This window comes from Eulemur rufifrons, chromosome 2 (genome assembly GCF_041146395.1).
Source record: "Eulemur rufifrons isolate Redbay chromosome 2, OSU_ERuf_1, whole genome shotgun sequence".
Classification (NCBI taxonomy): domain Eukaryota; kingdom Metazoa; phylum Chordata; class Mammalia; order Primates; family Lemuridae; genus Eulemur; species Eulemur rufifrons.
In genome coordinates, this window is record NC_090984.1 from 17,006,484 (window position 1) to 17,026,698 (window position 20,215).

Sequence of the window (20,215 nt, forward strand, 5' to 3'; positions counted from 1 at the left end):
TGATCCGGACCAATGGGGGGGCTCCAGGAGGGCCTCATCGGGAGGAGCCTCTTAAAGGGCCAGTAGGCGCGGGGCGGACTCCTCCTCCCTGTGTGAAGGCGAAGACTCCCGCCCCTGCCGGATCAGTGCACATTGGATCCGGGTCGGGCCCCGCCCCAGTTGCCATGGGGACGGCGGTAGGCTGCTGGGGAGGGAGTTAAGGTCCTGGGAGGCAGCCCCCTGCCACAGAGCAAGGTGGGACCTGTTCTCAGGATCCTGCAAAACCTGGCCGGAAGTTTCCCTTATGTCCACTCCATTAAAATCCCTGACTCCCCACGGGGTCTGTCCCTGAGCCACAGGGGCTACTCTCCCCCCGGGCCTCGGCTTCCCCTCCTGCACAGTGGGGACATTATACGACATCCAGGACCACGTGGCTGGGGTGTTATGTAGCTGAGAACGAGGTGTAGGGCAGGCTGGCTTTGGGATCCGGAAGCATCTGGGAAACGAGGATGATGAAGGCAGGCTGCCAGGACCTTGTGAAGGTGGGGGCTGGGCTGGGGCTGCCTCTGCCCCCAGGGTGTTCCCAGGGTCACTGGGTGCTGACTACGGCTCATTAGACCCTAAACAGCCATTGCATTCCTTTCCACCTAAGGGGCTTTGCACTTGCTGTTCCCTCTGCCTGGAATGCCCTTCCTGGAGATACCTGCCTGCCTCCCTCCTTGAGGTCTTTGCTCAAATGTCACCTGCTCCGAGCTTGTAGCCCACCCCCTACACCTCATCTGATCTTTCCCTCCATACACCTATCTCCTTCCTCGTGGCCTGCCTGTTGGGTTCATTGCTGCGTTTGCAGCACCTACGACATTGCCTAGGGTAGGTGCTCCATACCTGTTCGTTGAACAAACAAATGAATGAATCCCGTACGTTTCTAAGAGGCAGGTGCAGCTGCAATGGAAAATAGTCTGGCAGTTCCTCCAAGGGTGACGTAAACACGGAATGACCCCAGGATCCAGCAATTCCACCCCTAGGAATAGACCCAAGGCGATTGAAAACAGGTGTGCAAACAGAAACACGTACACACAGGTTCATAGCAGTGTGATTCACGGTAGCCAGAAAGTGAAAACCCAGGTGCCCAAGAACAATGAGTGGGCAAACTACATGTCCTACATCCCATACAGTAGACTATTATTGGCCATAAAAAAGAGAGGAGGCTCTGACACAGGCCACAGCGTGGGTGAACCTTGAGGACATCGTGCTCAGTGAAAGACGCCAGACACAGAAGGGCACACAGTGTGTGACTCCATTTATATGACATGTCCACAACAGGCAGATCCACAGAGACGGGACGTGGATTCGTGGTTGTCAGGGACTGGGGGAGGAGCCAGGGAATGACTAATGGGCCTGGGGCTTCTCTTTGGGGTGAAGAAAATATTCTGAAATTAGACTGCAGAGATGGTTGCATAACTCTGTAAATATACCGGAAAGAACAGAATTGTACCGTCTAAATGCGTGCACTCAATAGTATGTGGATTAACCTCAATAAACCTGCTTTCCCCAGATGCAGCCCAGGGCTGAGGAAGAAGAGCTTCTTGCCCTGGAATATTGACAGATGCAGCCTCCAGACCTCACTCTGTTGCTTAATCCCCGCCCATGCCTCTGTCTGCTCAGTTAAAAACAACGGGGGGGCGGGGGGGGCACACTTCCAAGCTGAAAGACAGGGAAGCCCCACCTTCGAGCCCCGCCTGTCTAGCTTGAGTGACAAGCCTGGTGTTGCCACAGGAATGGCCTTCCCACACCACATAAAGATTTCAAGGGTTTTCCTGGACATCAAAAAGAAATGAAGAGTTTTGAAGTTGATTTTGAAAGCAGTTTGGAGCTTCCTGGCACCAAAAAAAAGAAATGCCTTGCTGCAGGGATATTTTCTTAAAAAAAAAAAAAAAAAAAAAACGACAACAAAGATATCTTCAGTCCAAACTGCATTTTATTCAGTCTGGTTCATGCAAACCATACATGAATGTCCATGCTCCCAGATAGGCAATATCTAAGAAACAACATTTATACTATTTGACTTTACATCCTTCCTAAAGTGTTGTAAAAGTAGATCCTTTTGCCCCCAAATTATAGCTCTGTTTTTCTTTTTTTCTTTCTTTCATCCTTCCTTCCTTCTACTTTATTTTATTTTATTATTTTATTTTATTTTTGAGACAGAGTCTCACTCTGTTGTCTGGGCTGGAGTGCAATGGCGTCATCACCGTCACAGCTCACTGCAATCTCAAATTCCTGGGCTCAAGCAATCCTCCCGCCTTGGCCTCCCAGAGTGTGGGATTACAGGCCTGAGCCACCTCGCCCTGTCAATTACATCACTTTTCCTGCACACACACTCATACACACACTCACATACACACACACACACACACACGCACACGCATATAGACTTGTTGGTTTGCTAGGGCTGCAATGAGAAAGTGCCACAGACAGAGTAACTTAAGCATTGGAAATTTATTCTTCCACAGTTGAGGAGGCTGGAAGTCCGAGATCAGGGTATGAGCAGGGCTGGGTCCTCTTGAGGCCATGAGGGAGGGCCTGTCCCAGGCCTCCCCCAGTTCCTGGCAGTGACCGGCATCTTTGGTGTCACTTGGTGGTTAGAAGCATCACCCGGATCTCTGCCTCTGTGTTGTCATGACGCTGTCCCTGTGTGTGTCTGTGTCCAAACTTCCCCTTTGTATAAAGACTACCAGGCACATTGGATCAGGACCCACCCTAATGACCTCATCTTAACTAATGACATCTACCTTACCCCTGTTTCCAAATAAGGTCACCTTCTGAGGTCCTAGGGGTTTCTGCAACCTATGCATTTCTGGGGGGCATAATTGCACCCACAGCACATGCACACACATGTATGTGTGCGATATGTCTATCCCCAGAAAAATGTGAGGTCCCGTTTTGCTGTTTATTATACCGCTGCCCTGGTGCAGTAAGCGTCGACCTACAGCGGCTCTGTTCTCACAATAGCATTCCTCATATAAAGTGTCTGTATATATTAGGCACGTGGTGACGCTGTGTAACATTCCTTAGTGCGATTGTACTACCCTCTGCTTAGCGAGTACAGCTGATGTATTATATATATCATGGTCCTTTTCAATATTACACTTTTCCAGCCCCTGCTTTAAATGTCCTTGACTTGCTGTCCTGAGCCCATGGCCAGGGTAGAGTGGAAAGGAAGGAAGACACGAAATTGCTCCCAGTTAAATTTCTTTTTTTTTTTTTTATAGATGGGCTCTCACTATGTTGCTCAGGCTGGTTTCGATCTCCCAGCCTCAAGCGGATCCTCCCTCCTCGGCCTCCCAAAGTGCTGGGATTACAGCTGTGAGCCACCGCGCCCAGTCTTCCATTTACATTTTTAATGGGTATTTATCAACATGGGGTGGTTCCACTTTCCCCCACCACCCAGGGAGGATCAGGGTGCCATTGTTTCTCTACAATTCCAGCCCTCCTCAGGCTTCACAGCTGGAACAGCCCCTGGCCCTGGGGCTGCCAGAACACAGGGCTGTTGGGACCGGGGTCCCAGTCCCCTAAGGAGGTGCACCCACTGCTGCTGCACCCTCAGGAACTCACAGAGACAATGCAGACCCCCAGCTGCCTGACCTGGGAAGTTTACTAAAGCTCTATGCCTCAGTTTCCCCCTCTGTTAAGTGGGATAATTGTCATGTCTGCCTGTATGAGGGTGTTGTACCGATTTCACGAGTTCAGGTCACATACAGGGCTCAGAACAGGGCCTGGCCAGTCCATGCTACATAGCTAGTATTGTCTGTGAAGAATCAAATACGTGTCACAGATAATGTTCTAGCTCAGTGGTTCTGGTCTGGGGCCAATTCAATCCCCCCAGGGGACATTTGTCTAGGAGTTTTTTTTTTTTTTTTTTTTTTTGAGACCGGGTCTTGCTCGGCTGCCTTGGGTAGAGTACATTTGTGTCACTGTAGCTCACAGCAACCACAAACTCCTAGGCTCAAGCGATCCTCCTGCCTCAGCCTCTGAGTAGCTGGGACTACAGGCGCCACCACCACACCTGGTGGATTTTTAAATTTTTAGTAGAGATGGGGTCTGGCTCTTGCTCAGGCTGGTCTCCAACTCCTGACCTCAAGTGATCCTCCCGCCTCGGCCTCGCAGAGTGCTGGGATCACAGGCGTGAGTATTTTTTCATTGTCACAACTAGGGCATGCTATTGGCATCTACTGGGTTAAGGCCAAACACCCCTATGCCTCCAGGTACACTATTCAACAGGGCTATTGTACAGAGAGGGAAACTGAGGTTTAGTGGTTTGCCTGTTACTGCCCGGATTTGATCTGGATTTGATCTGGGCTGTGGCCACCGCCGGCCACAGCTACCCTCAGATCTAAGAAAGTTTCCATGGAGCCCTGAGAACCCTTGTGCCCCATCCTGCCCTGACAGAGAAGATGAAAGAGCCTCCCTGGCTGACAGCCCCTCCACTGCACCCTGAGGCTGGAAAGGGGCCACCAGGACATCTGATCTCCAGCCAGGGGAGGGGGGACGCCGGCCTGGCGTTGGGGCAGCTGGCGACGCTCTGGGAACATCAAAGACTGTCAGAATCTCTCCTGCCCCCAAGCCTGTCTGGCTTCTAACTGTCCTGCCCCCCAGGGCTAGGACATTCATCTCTCCTTAATTCCTGGCTTCTCTCACTCTAGATGGGGGCTTCTCTGATCTTCACCCCCAAATCCAAGCCCCCTTTCTTAATGTAGCACATGTGTGTCCCCTCCACTGGTGTCCCGACCCCTGCAGCTGAGGCCTGTGCCCCCCACACCCATTGGACATTTTATCTGATGCTGTCCCACCGTCTCTCCCCAGTGACTACAGGGCAAAGTCCCAACTCCTTACCTACCATTTAATCACTCTTAGTGGGCTGACGCCACCAGTCCAGCCCTGAGCAGGGGAGCTGGAAAGGTTCAGCTCTGTCCCCCAGCAACCCACAGACTGGGGACTTCAGAATCTTTGGGGCTCCTTAGCAAGAGTCTGGATCCTCTGAATGAATGATACAGCTCAGCATGAGGGCTGGGCCCCCAAGGTCCCAGGGTCAGGGTTGAATTTGTTCCTGTTGTCTCCACAAAATCCCCTGGATCTGCTCCAAAGGGCTGCAGGGATCATTCCTGGGGTCTTTTTATTTTATTTTATTTTCAAGACAGAGTGTTGCTCTGTCACCCAGGCTAGAGTGCAGTAGTGTCAGCCTCGCTCACTGCAGCCTCAAACTCCTGGGCTTAAGCAACCCTCCTGCCTCAGGCTCCCGAGTAGCTGGGACCACAGGCAGGTCGCACCACACCCTGCTAATTTTCCTCATTTTTTGTAAAGATGGGGTCTCGCTTTTGCCCAGGCTGGACTTGAACTCCTGTCCTCAAGAGATTCCCCCGCCTTGGCCTCCCTGAGTGCTGGGATTACAGATGTGAGCAACTGCACCCAGCCATAGGCTGGTATTTTTAAAAGTCATTTTTTTATTGCTAAAGGGGAGCACGTGGACAGGGAGGAAAGAATTGAGGTTCTTATCTCTCATTATCGGTTTATCTCCGCCAAGGCAGTCTGCCCTCCTATCTCCCATCTTCCCCTCCCCAGCTTATCTCTCTTGACCCTTTGTCACCCTCACCCATTTTTTCTGTCTTATTTTCACAAAACAGTGTGTAGCCCGTGGCAGCGTGGGGGCCAGAGCTGCGTACCCCTTGGGCTGCTGGGGCCTGGGGTTTATAAAGCGTGTCTCTGTCTGTGACCCAGGTTGGGTCTGCCTTTCTGATTCCCTGCCTGTACTTCCACCGTTCAGGCATTGGGCAGATATTTTCTGAGCTCCTACTTCCTGGGTGACAGTAGTAAGAGCTAACAGTCATTAGATATAACTTTTATACCTATTCCGGAGCTGGGGAGATTAAAGCCCTATGCAGTTAAGGGACTTGTCCCAAGTGGAACAGCTGGGAGGCAGGTGACCTGGATGTGGCTTTCATGATTCTGACCCCAGGCTGCAAGTCTCAAACACCGCTGAAGGAGGTCTGGGGACGCCAAGGGGAACTGCACCCATCCCTTGGAGGAACTTGAAACCGCCCCGAGGTGGAAGGGCAGTTAGAGGGAGGAGGAAGGTCGGGGAGGGTACAGGCCTGGGACTCACATGCACCTGACTCGTTGTGCGCACCTGACTCACCGTGCGCCCCTGGGCAAGTCACGTCCCCTCCCCGGCCTGTCCCCACCTGAAAAGTGGGAGAGAGGTTTGCCTCGGCCACGTGGGGTGCTTGGCAGTCAGCGCTCGTTAAATGCCGGCTGGTATTATTATGATCATTATCTCCATTATATCGTTAATAACCAATTAGGTAGCTCTAATGCGCCCTCCCCACATCCGGTCCGGGAAGTCATGGGACCCCGAGGCCAGCTCGGACTCAGACCCCCGCCCCATCTCACTCCGTCCTCCCCGGCCCGCGTTAGGACGCGGGCGGCGCGGGCCTAGAAGCAGGAGTCTGGGTGGGCGGCAGTGGTGTCGCTTCTCTATTTCATTGTGCAGGCTGCGGGCGGTGGTGACGGACTTCCCACGGTCCGGGGTCCCGCAGTCCCGAAGAGTAGGGGTACCCTCGGGGCGCTAGGACCGCGCGGATGCGCGGTATGGAGGGCAGGCTCGCCCCGAGGCCACGCCCCTCTCCACGGTGATTGGCTGCCTATCCCCGGCGCGCGGCTCCGATTGGCGGAGGCGGCCGCCGCTCGCCCGGCTTTCCGCCCGCCCCGCCGCGCCCGGCTGTAGAGTCCCCGCCGCGGGCTTGGCCGCTGCACAGCGGCGCAGGGCGCGGACTCTGCGCTCGGGGACTGGCGCGCGGCGGGGGTCACGGCCCCGCGGGGTCCCGGTGCGAAGCGTCTCCCGCGGCCCGGCGCCATGGGCCCGGGGCCCCCCGCGGCCGGAGCGGGAACGGCCCCTCGGCCGATGTCGCTGGTGGCGCGGCTCAGCTACGCCGTGGGCCACTTCCTCAATGACCTGTGCGCGTCCATGTGGTTCACCTACCTGCTGCTCTACCTGCACTCGGTGCGCGCCTACAGCTCGCGCGGCGCCGGCCTGCTGCTGCTGCTCGGCCAAGTGGCCGACGGGCTGTGCACGCCCCTCGTGGGCTACGAGGCCGACAGAGCCGCCGGCCGCTGCGCCCGCTACGGCCCGCGCAAGGCCTGGCACCTGGTCGGTAAGCACCCGCTCCCACGCCCCCGGGACTCCCCATCCGTCAGCCTCTTCTGTCCCCGCACCGCTCTGCCCGCCTGCCCGAGCCAAAGTCTCCCCTCTGTCTGACTGTCCATGGCCTGAACCTCCCCGCTCTGTCTGTCTGTCCATGGCCTGAGCCTCCTCCCTCTGTCTGTCTGTCCATGGCCTGAGCCTCCCCCCTCTGTCTGTCCATGGCCTGAGCCTCCCCCCTCTGTCTGTCTGTCCATGGCCTGAGCCTCCTCCCTCTGTCTGTCCATGGCCTGAGCCTCCCCCCTCTGTATGTCCATGGCCTGAGCCTCCCCCCTCTGTCTGTCCATGGCCTGAGCCTCCCCTCTCTGTCTGTCTGTCCATGGCCTGAGCCTGCCCGCTCTGTCTGTCCATGGCCTGAGCCTCCCCCCTCTGTCTTTCTGTCCATGGCCTGAGCCTCCCCCCTCTGTCTTTCTGTCCATGGCCTGAGCCTCCCCCCTCTGTCTGTCTGTCCATGGCCTGAGCCTCCCCCATCTGTCTGGCTGCCCAGTGCCCCTCTACCTGCCTGACCCATGAGCCTCCCCACCTTTCTGCTTGGCAGCCCTGTGTCCTCTCTATCTGCCTGTGGCCCTCCCCATCTGACTGTTCACAGGATCCTTCCATGTCACTTCCCTTTGTCTGAACCCTGGGGGCACTCAGAACCCTCTCTGGGTTGGGTCTGAGTGCTCAGCTGACCCCCCCTTTCCTTCGGGGTGACTGTTGGGACAGCTCTGCCTGAGGGAAGGTCAGCTGCCTAGAGCCCCTCTGTCTGTCCATCCCCCCAGGACACCCCCGTCCATCCCCTGCCTCATCTCTGGCCACCTGGAGCTTGGGCAGCCTGGGGGTGCTGCCCCGAGAGCTGAGAGTTGGGGATGGGTGGGACCACAGGGTCAGAGGTCTGTGCCCTCTTCTTGCTTCACATCTGGCTGGTTGTCCAGGGATAGGGCACCCCCATGTCTGGGGAGGGCCCTAATTAGAGAAGGCTGTCACGGAGGGCAGGCGGTAGGTCCCATGGGGCTGGGATGATAAGCCTGCCCAGCTGCTTCCCAGTGGCGCTGCTCTCCCTGCCCGCCCTGGGCCCGGAGATTAGCTCCCGCCACCTTCCCGGCCACATTCTGGCTCTGGGCAGGCGGCATGTGTCTGGGAGCCACCGGGGGTGGGCTGGAGCCTCCATGCCCTGAGGAGCCACAGCTGAGGGCAGAGGTTTGAAGCAGTCAGTCCCTCCTGAGGGACATTTTTTGCAAGATGAGCAGATCTCCGGGTGGCCTGAGGGCAGCTGGCATTGCAACAGCCCCCGCCTGGGGGGTGGACTGCCAGGTTCCTGAGGGTGCCCTGGGCTCACTGTCTTAGACTGTGGCAGACCAGCAGGGGAACGGTGGTCCCTTGCTCTCTGACTGACAGATTGTTTGCAGAACTGAGCCCAGAGTCTCAAAGGCAACTTGGATTCTTTTTTTTTTTTTTTTTTGAGACAGAGTCTCACTCTGTTGCCCAGGCTAGAATGAGTGCCGTGGCGTCAGCCTAGCTCACAGCAACCTCAAACTCCTGAGCTCAAGCGATCCTCCTGTCTCAGCCTCCCGAGTAGCTGGGACTACAGACATGCACCACTATGCCTGGCTAATTTTTTCTATATATATATTTTTACCTGTCCATATCATTTCTTTCTATTTTTTTAGTAGAGATGGGGTCTCGCTCTTGCTCAGGCTGGTCTCGAACTCCTGAGCTCAAACGATCCGCCCACCTCGGCCTCCCAGAGTGCTAGGATTACAGGCGTGAGCCACCACGCCCGGCCAAGGCAACTTGGATTCTAACTGTGGGCAAACTCACTGTCAGAGAATTCCTGGGCAGGGGAGCCCCTCTGCGCCTGCGGCGCTGCACGTGCAAAGGCCTTCGGGGGCCCCTTACCAGCTCTGCGCCTCCCGGCCTGACTGTATGCTCCTTCCATAGGTGGGGGCCTGAGGCTCGAGGAGGGTCCCTCCAGACCCCAGAGGAGGAGTCTGAGGCCCCCAGCAGAGGCTGGGGGGTAGAAGAGCTGGGGCAACTTTGTAAATAAAGGACAGAAGGCTTTGTGTTTTTGCGTAACAGGCTTTAGGGGCTGGGTGGCCAAACCGACACTGAAGCTTCCACCTTGGCCCTTCCCCACCTCCGGGTGGGCACAGGGGAGGCCCCAGGAGGGTCTGTTGGGCTAGGAAGCCAGGGTGACCCCTCTTGACATTTGATAAGGTGACTTGAGTGGTGGTCACCCTGGCAACAGTGCCCACTTCTCTTTTTCACCCTGGAGTCCGTGGATGGACTCACTCCGTCCCTTAACGAGCCCTTGGGGCTCCCTCCTGTAACCTCAGTCACCATGGACGCCTGTGGGCTGGGGCAGATGGCAAGACTGGGCATCTTGCCAGGAAGAGGGAATATTAGCTTTGGGGTTTTGAAGGGTGAGTAGGAGTGTGTGCATGGGTGGTATTCCAAGTAGTGGAAACGACTGTGGAAAGGCATGAACTGTCCTGGCCTGGAAGCTGCTGAGGCAGGAAGTGGCTCAGAGGGGCAGGAGTTCCTGCTGGTTTCACACATTAACTCCTAATCTTCACACTTTACCCCTGTTTTCTGGAAACTGAGGCCCAGGGAGACAAAGCCACTTGCCCAAGGTCCCCCAGCCAGGCAGCCTGGCCCCAACAATGGTTAACCGAGCCTGGTCAGCAGGCAGGTGGAGTCTGGCCAGGGAGGGACATTCTCCTGACTAGAGTCCACAGTGGGTGACCACCCCCTGCCCCACCTTGGGTGGCCTCCACGCCCCCAGGAATCTTCCCACAACCCTCCGGGGCACCAGTTCCAGAGAACTAGGCCAGGGTGGGTTTGGTTTCATTTCTCAATCCTGAGGGCGGGTCCAGGGTCCGGGGGTGGCAGTGGGGGATGAGGTCACCTCCGGAGCCTGCAGGAAGGAAGCCCAGCTGCTGGCACTGCACAGGCCCCTCCAGGCTCCAGGTCGGGAGGCGCAGGGCGCAGCAGGCTGGATTCGCCACACCAGTGCACTCAGCGAGCCTCAGTTTCCCCGCCTAGAAAACTCGGATTATAACACCCACCCTTCCAGGCTGTAGATTGAGGCCACGAGTGCTGTTTTCACTCATTCAAAAGACAGTGATGGCCGGGCGCGGTGGCTCACACCTGTAATCCTAGCACTCCGGGAGGCCAAAGCGGGAGGATCGCTCTAGGTCAGGAGTTTGAGACCAGCCTGAGCAAGAGCGAGACCCCTTCTCTACTAAAAATAGAAAGAAATTATATGGACAGCTAAAAATATATATAGAAAAATTAGCCGGGCATGGTGGTGCATGCCTGTAGTCCCAGCTACTCGGGAGGCTGAGGCAGAAGCATTGCTTGAGCCCAGGAGTTTGAGGTTGCTGTGAGCTAGGCTGACACCATGGCACTCTAGCCCAGGCAACAGAGTGAGACTCTGTCTCGAAAAAAATTTAAAAAAATAAAAACCTTAAAAAAAAATATATAAAGACAGTGATGTGTCGGGTTCCCTGCTAGGCGCTGGGGACAAGCAAGTGACACGGAGGGACCTGTTACCCACCCCCATGAAGCCTGCTGTCTGGTGGGGGAAGCAGCCAGACCCCAGAATTCCCAGGGGTGCCGACGGCTGTGTGGTAGAGAGAGCAGAGCCCAGGACAGAGTGTCCCGGGCCTGGAGGGGAACCTGGTGACTGGGCCAGTCAGGGAGGGTTTCTCTGAGGAGGTGACATTTAAGCACAAACCTGAAAGAAGTGAGGGAGTGAACCAGGCAGAGGGCACAGCCTGTGCAAAGGCCCTGGGGCAGGACCGTGCCTGGCATGTTGGAGGCGCAGCGAGGAGGCCTGTGTGGCTGGAGCAGAGGGAGGAGGGGAGGGTGAGGAGGGGACGGGGCAGGTCGTACAGGGCCTGGCAGGCTGCAGGGAGAACCCTGAATTCATTCCGCGGTATTGAGGTTTTTCTGAGCACATAGATGGGGAGAGTACGTGGCAGGCTCTAGTTTCTAAACTCTGTCCCCAGGGACCAGGACACCCCAGTGTTCCAGGGAGAGGCCTGTTAGGAGTTGATGGGGACAGCGGGGAGCGGGGCTCAGGGAGGGAGCCACGACTCCCTGAGGATGCTTGCTAGTGACCAAGCGGGAGGAACAGGCCTCCCGCTGGGAGGAACAGGACAGGGAGGCTGTGGCTGGACGTAGGCCCCGTGGCGGGTATTTCCCCGTGGAACCCGCTGCGCCCATCTCACCTCCCGCTGGCCTTGGTCACTGTGTCAGTTACCCGCCTTCACCAAGGGGCAGCCCGGGAGCCCCGGGCTGGCAGGGAGGGGCCCGTTCCTGCCCCTTCCCACTCCCCTGTCCTCTGCCTCAGTTTCCCCATCTGACTGGTGGTTGGAGGCCTGGCCCCATCTATGCTGCTTAGCTGTGTGACCCGAGACACCCCAGATCTTTCTGCCTTGGTTTCCCCCTTTGTCACAAGGGGCCACGTGCCTGGGAGCCCTGGGCTGGTGTGGTACGACCCCGTGACGTGTCGCCCCCTGCCCCCGTCCACAGGCACCGTCTGCGTCCTGCTGTCCTTCCCCTTCATCTTCAGCCCGTGCCTGGGCTGCGGCGCGGCCACGCCCGAGTGGGCTGCGCTCCTCTACTACGGGCCGTTCATCGTGGTCTTCCAGTTCGGCTGGGCCGCCACGCAGATCTCCCACCTCAGCCTCATCCCGGAGCTCGTCACCAACGACCACGAGAAGGTGGAGCTCACGGCGCTCAGGTACCCTCGGTGGGGCCCTCTGCCCCGGCTGGCCCAGGTGTACAGTGGTGTCTCAGCCGGGCGCGGTGGCTCACGCCTGTGACCCCAGCGCTCTGGGAGACCAAGGCGGGAGGATCGTTTGAGGCCAGGACCCCCCGACAATGACGGGTGCGCCTCTCTGGGGCCACCTGAGAATTCTGCCCGCCACACGCAGGTATGGTTGGCACCTGGCCTACCCGCCATCTTGCTGGCGATAAGAGCATTTATTGAGCACTTGCCAGGCATCATTGTAGCCCCTTGACACGAATCCATTTCTTTAATCCTTGCTATGCGCCAGGGCGGCGGGAACCGCTGTCCCCTCCGTATGCCAGGTGTGCCCCAGGCTGGGGTTTGGGTAGCGTCTTCATCGGGTCTGTTCCATCTCCAGGCCAGCCTGTCCACCCTGGCCGCCTCCCAGCCCTGCCTTTCAGTTCCCCACCGTGGCACTGACGGCAGGGACTGCCCAACGCCCAGGGCCCCCGAGGGCCTTGCTGACCAGGGCCAGACTCTGGGGCGCTTCCTACGCGGCAGCACCTTGCCGGTGACCTCCTGTCAGGCTCGTTTGGCCTCTGGAGATGGCATTGCTCCTGCTTTCAGAAAGGGAAACCGAGTCCTGGTGAAATCCAGAGGCTCCGCCCTCTGCCCCTGGCCAAGCAGGGCTGCAGGCTGGACGCTAGGCCAGGATCCGGGAGCCAAGATTCTAGCATCCTGGTTTCTGGGCACTCAGTTTTGGGACTGCAGCCTGGCAGATGGGAGCTCACGCAGGGCGGAGCTGCATGCCCTCGGATCACGTGCAGGCTGGGGAAACTGAGGCCGGCAGGCACTTCCCTGAGGTCACCCAATGTGTTGGTGGCTGAAATCACCTCTCAGCCAGGGGTCCCCCAGATGCCGCAAATTGCTCTGAAGGTGCGGCCCCCGGGAGGAAGCAGCCCGTGGTCCACGGCTGCCCTGCTGAGGCCGTGCCCCCGCCAGGTACGCCTTCACCGTGGTGGCCAACATCACGGTCTACGGCGCCGCCTGGCTCCTGCTCCACCTGCAGGGCTCCTCGCACTTGGGGCCTGCCCGGGACCTCAGCGTCAGCGACCAGCTGGGGATGCAGGACGTGCCGGTGTTCCGGGTGAGCTGGGGCCCGGGTGGGTCGCCCCAGAGTCCTTGCCCCTGGGGCCGGGGCTGGGAGAGCCGCCGCTGACACGCTCCTCGGGGTCCCCAGAACCTGTCCCTGTTGGTGGTGGGCATTGGAGCCGTCTTCTCGCTGCTGTTCCACCTGGGCACCCGGGAGAGACACCGGCTGCGGCTGGAGGAGCCGGACGAGGGCAGCCCCCTCTTGGCGCCCGTGGCCCGGCCCCTGCTGCTCTGGAAACACTGGCTTCGGGAGCCGGCTTTTTATCAGGTACGTCGGGGACACCCCTCTCCCCAGCCCGGCAGGGTCACAGCGTCCAGAGAGCAGGCAGAGTTGGCAGATGGCAAGCGTAGCCCCTGCTCAACCCCACACCTGGGCAGACATTGCTAGTCAATCGCCGCTCTCTTCTGGCCTGACCACCTGGGGAGTCAACTACCAATGGATCAGGCACCCGCTGCAGGGGCCTCGCCCAGGCCCTGGCGCCCCTGCTGGTAGGAGTGGAGAAGGGCCGCCAGACCCCTGCCCGTCCCGTGTCCGTCTGCCCACAGGTGGGCGCGCTGTACATGTCCACGAGGCTCATCGTGAACCTGTCCCAGACCTACATGGCCATGTACCTCACCTACTCCCTCCACCTGCCCAAGGTGAGCTGGGTGGGGCAGGGGGTAGGGACAGGACGGCCCCGTAGCCCCATGAGCCACGGCTGAAACGCCAGTGCCACCTCTGCCCTGACAGAGGTTCATCGCGACCATCCCCCTGGTGATGTACCTCAGCGGCTTCTTCTCGTCCTTCCTCATGAAGCCAGTCAACAAGCGTATCGGGAGGAATGTGAGTGTGGGGACAGTGGGCGGAGGGCGGGACGGTGGGGGCTGGGGGCACCTTGCAGCCGAGAACCCACCGGACACAGCAGGCCCGGCAACTCTGGCTCCAGCCCGGTGGTTCCAGGCCTGGGCGTCCTCGCCTCGTAGCAGCCCTGGGTCTGAGAACCAACAATTCCAGAATCCTGGCTTCCGAGTATCTTGGGTTCTCAGACTCTCAGGGCTGCAGAGCTCCGGAACTTTCTGTCCACCCCGTGTGGCTGTGACTGTCTTCACTGTAACCAACTTGCACTTAGACATAAATGGCCACCTCTCTGGTGGCTGCACTGCACAGAGAGCACAGCCCTAGGGTGTCAGCCCCGCAGAGCTCCGAGCACCTCTGGGTCTCGGAGTCTCCCACTTGGCCAAGGTCAGAGCTGGGGGCTCCTTAGGAACCGTCCAGCTCAGGCACCTCATTTGCTGGGGTTGGGGGTAGGGGTGGTGGATTGAAGACCAGAGAGGGCAAGTGCCAGGCTCGGGGGTGCCCAGCAGCATGGGTCTGATGCCCGGCCGGGCTTCCGCCTCTCTAGCTGACCTACTTCACGGGTCTCCTGGTGATCCTGGCCTTCGCGGCCTGGGTGGCGCTGGCAGATGCACTGGGCGTGGCTGTGTATGCGGCGGCTGTGCTGCTGGGCGCTGGCTGTGCCACCATCCTCGTCACCTCGCTGGCCATGACGGCCGACCTCATCGGCCCCCACACGGTAGGGCCGGAGGGCAGGGCTGGCGTGGCGGAGGCTGGGGACCTCGGGAGCCGCAGCACTCACCACCTGCCTGTCACCCCCAGCACAGCGGAGCCTTCGTGTATGGCGCCATGAGCTTCTCGGATAAGGTGGCCAACGGGCTGGCAGTCATGGCCGTGCAGAGCCTGCACCCCTGCCCGTGAGTGCCACTCACCCATTCGTTCGTTCCTTCGGTGAGGACATGCTGAGCACCTACTGAGTGCAGGCAGTGCTCCAGGTCCTGGACGTAGGACACCTGCCCTGGTGGGACTCACAGGCCAGAGAAACCTCTCATTTCTTAACTTTGGGCACTTCGTTTATTCATTCAACAAACACTGCATCTGAGGACACAGCAGGCATGTGTACTGGGGAAACACAAGCGGGCCCGGCTGGAGGGATCCCAGAGTCCGTGATACGCAGACCTGTAGAGCATTGGGGTCCGGACACGGATGGTTCTAGACCACTGAGTTCGAGCCTGTAGAGACCCAGGACCTGGGAACCAAAGCTGGCCTGGTCTCCTGTCCTCATGGAGCTGGGGGCAAAGCCACGTTAATAATCGCAGGTGTAAATGTGTAATCAAGACCGGTGGTGAGAGGTGTCGAGGTGACCACTTGGAGAGGCCTGGCTGGTCAGAGCAGGAAGCTGGGGAGGGCTTCCCTGAGGAGGTGACATCGGACCCAAGGCCCCAAGGATGTTAGGGAGTTGTAGGCCTGTGGGGAAGGACAGCTGTGCAAAGGCCCTGGGGCAGGACTGTGCCTGGCGTGTTAGAGGCACAGTAAGGAGGCCCATGTGGCTGGATCAGTGAGGAGGGGAAGAGAAGGAGGAGAGGAGGGCAGGGAGGGGAGCCCCGTGCAGGGCCTGGTGAGCCCCAGGGAGGACTTGGGCTTTGACCCAGAGGGAGGTGGGAGCCATGGAGCCATGGAGGGCTGTGGGCAGAGGAGGGACAGGCCCCGACTCAGGTGCTCACAGGCGCCCTCTGGTGGCCGATGTGGGGAGGAGACTGGGGGCCGACGGCAGGAGCAGGGGCACAGGGCGGAGGGGACTGGGCTGGTCCAGGTGGGGGCAGGGGAGGGGCAAAAGCGGGTGGATTGGGGGCCGACTGGAGGCAGAGCCAGGACGGGCCGGGTGTTGGGTGTGGGAGGGAGTTGGGGGACCCCAACCTCTCTGGCCTGAAGGACAGGCCAGAGCCACCCTGCGTGGGAGGGGAGGGTCCCCACGGACGTCCACTCAGCTGTCCCTCCTGCCCCCAGCTCGGAGCTCTGCTGCGGGGCCTGCGTGGGCTTCTACCACTGGGTGATGGTGGCCGTGACCGGCGGCGTGGGCGTGGCCGCGACCCTCTGTCTCTGCAGCCTCCTCATCTGGCCCATCCGCCTGCGCAGCTGTGAGTCACGGGCCCCTCCCTGCCCCCCAAAACCAGCCAAGCCGTGGCGGGGAGGGCCGGGCCAGCCCATCCTCCCTGACGCTGTCCTCATTCACCCCATTGTAGGGGACCCTGGTGTCCAACCCTGACGGCCCCATGGACTCCTGCATCTGCACGAGTGACCCACATTTCTGCACAGCGACGTCCAGCTCGAGGCCTCTGGGAGAACCCCCCCAACTTCTGAATTCTTGTCTGGCCCTGGGGTGCAGGCCAAGGCCTGTTGGGGGGACCTAGCGACTGATCCTTGGACTTCCAGGGGCTGTGGGTCCCCCGGGTTTGGGGGTACCCCAACTCTCATCCATTCCCAGCCCCCTGGAGGACTTGGGGTGCCCCTCTGTAGAGCAGGGGGGCAGGAGGTGTGAGGGTCCCAGTGGGGCCCAGGGGCTACCCTGAGCTTAGCCCCAGTTTGCCCCCCACTTCCAGCCTGGGGGTCTCCAGACACTGCCAGGGGCCCCTGGGGATGGTGCTGTGACCCGAGCCTGCCAGGAGACCTGGGCTGCCGGACGGGCGGGCTCTGTGGCAGTGAATAAAGAGAGAGAGGACTTGGCCTGGCTCCTGCCTGTCCCCACCCTGGCCTTCGCTCACCTGGGTGCGGTCGGTGACCCCTCTATCCAGGTACCCGGCCAGCCAGCACCCACCCGTCCCCGGACTCAGGCAGCCGCACGGGGGAGGGGCAGCGCGACCTTTATCGGAGGGTGGGCGTGTAGACGGGTGGGGGCCGCTGGCGTGTGGAGGGACAGTAGGGTTCCAGGCCCCACTGGCGGTAGTTCTGGGTGGTGTAGCGCGGGCGCTGGGGCGCCGACAGGTAGGGCACGTAGTCGGACGCCCGCCAGAGCGGCTCCGCCTGGTACCGGTTCCTGTTGAGCACTGTGGGCCAGGAGGTGGGTCACCCGCCAGCCCCCAGCCACCCCGGCCTCCCCGCCACCGGGCCTTGGGGGACACGGGCCCACCCCGCGCTGGCCTCACCGAACTCCTTCCCGCGGGTGGGCCTGTCCTTCCACAGCACGCTGCCCCACCGGGTGCCCGGCGTCGTGTACTGGGCGGGGACGACGGGGTCGTAGCAGGCCACGTCCCGCAGGTGCTGCGTGTAGGCTGCGGGGTGGAGCGGGCGGTCAAGTCTGGGTCTGTCCCCACCAGGGGCCTGGCGCCAGGGGCAGGGGCCGCACTCACCCGCGGGCATGCTCCGCTCCCGGTGCTGGTAGCACCTGTGCCAGCGGCCGTGGGCCTCACGGCACGGGCTGTCCAGGGCCCGGGGCAGGTTGTACCAGGCCTCTCGGGGGTCCGAGTTGGTCAGGCCTGTGTACCACAGCTGGCCGGCTGCGTCGCGTCCCATGGGCGTGTACTTCCAGCGTGTCGCCTGCTTGATGGCTGGGGCCCAGCGGGGTCCCTCCTGGGACAGGTAGTCATCGCTGAGGGCCAGGGCATGGGCAGAGAGTGAGCTTGTGGCTGTCCCGTGTTCCCCGGGCCTCGGCCTGCCTCTAGGATGGGTGTCCTGAGTCCTCTGTGCTGTGCCAACCCCACTTGCTGCCCCTGTCCCTCAACATAGGCCCCCCCCACCCCCCACCCCCGGGACTGGCAGAGGGAGAGAGGGGCCAACTCTCCTCCTCTCTGCATGTCCCGCCCCAGCCACCTGAGACCTTCACCAGACTGGTCCCCTCGGAGCTTTTCTTGCCTGGAGACCAGACACCAGGGAGGGGAGGGCCAAGGACGAGGGCTCTGGCCACTCCTGGGGCCCTAAAGCCCTTGTCCAGCCTCTAAGACTCCCCGGCCTGGGGTGCACCAGGAGAGAGGGTCTCGGCCAGGGTGCGAGAGGGCTGGGGCCGTGTGGCCTGAGGAGGACACAGCGGTCCCAGCGCAGCTCGCATTAAAGAGGAAACTAAGTGGCTGCACAGCAAGTGCCTGTCGGGCCTCTGGTGGCAGAACCTGTCCTAGGCCGAGAACACAGGGAGGGCTGCCCGGAGGAGGCGGCGGGCGGCACACACAGGCCCTGGAGCAGCAGGGGACGGCTTAGGAGATAGACTAAGGACTAGAACCTGCAGTGGAGAGGAACACGGGAATGCTCTCATGGCAAAAGTTGAGCCTCAACCAGAGACGAGGCTCAAAGATGCTCGTGGCCTTTGGCCTCGTGAGCTGGCTCCTGGGGATACGTCTCCACCAAGTCGCCCCAGGAGCAAGGCTGTCCCAGGGCTGGGCACAAAGCAGTTTCCTCCAAAGCCTGGCTCAGGGTCGTCTATGCAGGAGTTTGGTTAAATCAAGAAAACCTAGAGTCCCGCGTCCCGCGGGACGTGGCATCAGCCTGGGTGACCGTGGAGCCTGTGCCAGGGACCCGGCATGCACTTGGGTTCCCACGTGGGAGGGGGTTGCCAGGTCATCTGGGATGCCCCACCCTTTCGAAATGACCGTTTCTGAATCGCAAGGCGCACGTGTCGGTGCAAAGTAACAGTCGATGAAAACGGGTGCCTCGTGCCCCAGCCGCCACCCCCCGAGCCCGGGCGCCCACTCTTCCTGGTTTCTCCCGCTCCCTCCAGACGCAGGTGGGGGCAGGTGGGGCCCGGGCGGGAGCCGCGGCACCTGCTGCTCCGCCGCTGGTTTTCCTCCCCTGGGCTCGCGCATCTCTCTCCGATCTCTCTCCGCAGCTGCGGGCCCACGGGGGCTTGTTTGGACAGGTGCTTACTGATGGGTACGGGACTGGGGTGCACAGTGTGCCCCAAATCCACGTCCACCCAAACCTCAGAGCGTGGCCTTATTTGGAAACAGGCTTTAGACAGACGGGTCTCAGTAAGCTGAGGTCACACTGGGTGAGGTGGCCCTATCCATGCCTGGGTGTCCCTGGGCACTGGATTTGTCCTCGGTTTTCTCCCAGGTCAGGGGTTCCCGACAGTAAACGTCCGCCGGCTTCAGGGCCTCGCTGTGGCCTCGGGCCGGGGGCGGGAGAGGGCCCCACTGTAAGCCTTGAAGGACGCTGACCCGAGGGGGCGGCCCAGGCAGGCCCAGGTGCGCCGGGACTCACCTGTATAGAGGGGCCGGGAAGTCCACTTCGAGGGTCCCAGAGGGGACGTAGGTCCCTGAGGGGATGTAGGGCCGGGCAGCCTGCCGCCTCAGGGTCTGCATGTCTGCCTCTGTGTCCTTGCGGGCTCCTGCCAGGAAGGCCTCTGGGGCCATTGTTGACAGTGACAAAGGCCACCCAGTGTCCTGGCAACCACCTGACCCTCCCTCCCTCCTCCCAGCTGCGGGCAGGGGAAGTCTGGAGAGCTGCTCCCCGTCCTCGACAACCGGGGCCGCGAGGGTGGGGCTCGTGGCGAGTCCCCAGTTCCTCGCACCCCCAGGCTCCCTCCGCACATCCTCAAGGCAGGGGGGAGGGGACTCCATCTCCCCACATCCCGCCGTCCCCGGGAGGCAGTGCCCCTGCCAGGACTCCAGCGCCCGGAGACCCCGATTCCCCTCCTCACCCCACACCCACCGTCCACCTCCGTCCACGGCAAACCCGGAGCCGGAGCGTGTCCGTGAGCGCGCACAGCACGACTCGCCCCAGCCACAGGTGCCCGTCACGCCACCCGGTGGCCACAGCAGGTGCGAGGGTCAGCACACCGGTCTCTCCACACACTAGCACTCAGCCACCAAAGGGGACGAGGCTCTGACACAGGCCACAGCGTGGGTGGACCTTGAGGACATCGTGCTCCGTGAGAGACGCCAGACACAGATGGACACAGTGTGAGACTCCGTTTATATGAAACGTCCAGAACAGGCAGATCCACAGAGACGGGATGTGGATCCGTGGTCACCAGGGGCTGGGGGAGGGGGGAGGGAGTGACTGCTGATGGGGACCGGCTTCCTTTTGGGATGATGAGAATGTTCTGGAATTGATGGTGGCCGCACATCATGAAGGTACTAAATGCTGCCGAATTGTTCCCTTCGAGATAGTATGTTGTATGTTATGCGTATTTTACCACAATAAAAAAATGTAAACAAAAGCCAGCGCCCCCACTGCCTTGGGTCCCGTCCTGACCCGCATGGGCCCCCCCACAGTCAGGGGTCCCCGCTGCGCCCGCCGGGCCCCGCCCTCCCCGCCTCACTCCGCCGCCTCTGCACGTGCCACGCCCCTGCCTGCAGTGCCAACCGTGTCC

The 20,215-nt window shown here is 60.4% G+C and overlaps 2 protein-coding genes across 5 annotated transcripts; one reads left to right on the plus strand and one right to left on the minus strand.

The window, feature by feature from the left end:
- Nucleotides 1-6,768: 6,768 nt before the first annotated feature.
- Nucleotides 6,769-16,750, plus strand: MFSD12 (major facilitator superfamily domain containing 12). 3 transcript variants are annotated; one of them, XM_069480522.1, is made up of 10 exons: nt 6,769-7,184; nt 11,750-11,960; nt 12,951-13,095; nt 13,189-13,368; nt 13,647-13,739; nt 13,831-13,923; nt 14,483-14,653; nt 14,737-14,831; nt 15,922-16,052; nt 16,158-16,748. In XM_069480522.1, the coding sequence occupies exons 1-10, from the start codon at nt 6,887-6,889 to the stop codon at nt 16,178-16,180; spliced, it is 1,440 nt and encodes a 479-aa protein (XP_069336623.1). In that variant the 5' UTR covers nt 6,769-6,886; the 3' UTR covers nt 16,181-16,748. The 3 variants fall into 3 exon arrangements, with proteins under 3 accessions (XP_069336623.1, XP_069336614.1, XP_069336604.1); XM_069480513.1 differs by having other exon boundaries at nt 6,769-7,157; nt 15,922-16,750; XM_069480503.1 differs by having other exon boundaries at nt 15,922-16,748.
- Nucleotides 16,751-16,776: 26 nt separating this feature from the next.
- TEKTIP1 (tektin bundle interacting protein 1) lies at nt 16,777-19,655 on the minus strand. 2 transcript variants are annotated; one of them, XM_069480548.1, is made up of 4 exons: nt 19,102-19,655; nt 17,262-17,500; nt 17,058-17,183; nt 16,777-16,958 (listed from the first exon to the last, which is right to left on the minus strand). In XM_069480548.1, exons 1-4 carry the CDS (start codon nt 19,458-19,460, stop codon nt 16,777-16,779), a joined length of 906 nt encoding a protein of 301 aa, XP_069336649.1. In that variant the 5' UTR covers nt 19,461-19,655. The 2 variants fall into 2 exon arrangements, with proteins under 2 accessions (XP_069336649.1, XP_069336638.1); XM_069480537.1 differs by having other exon boundaries at nt 17,058-17,500.
- Nucleotides 19,656-20,215: the final 560 nt, after the last annotated feature.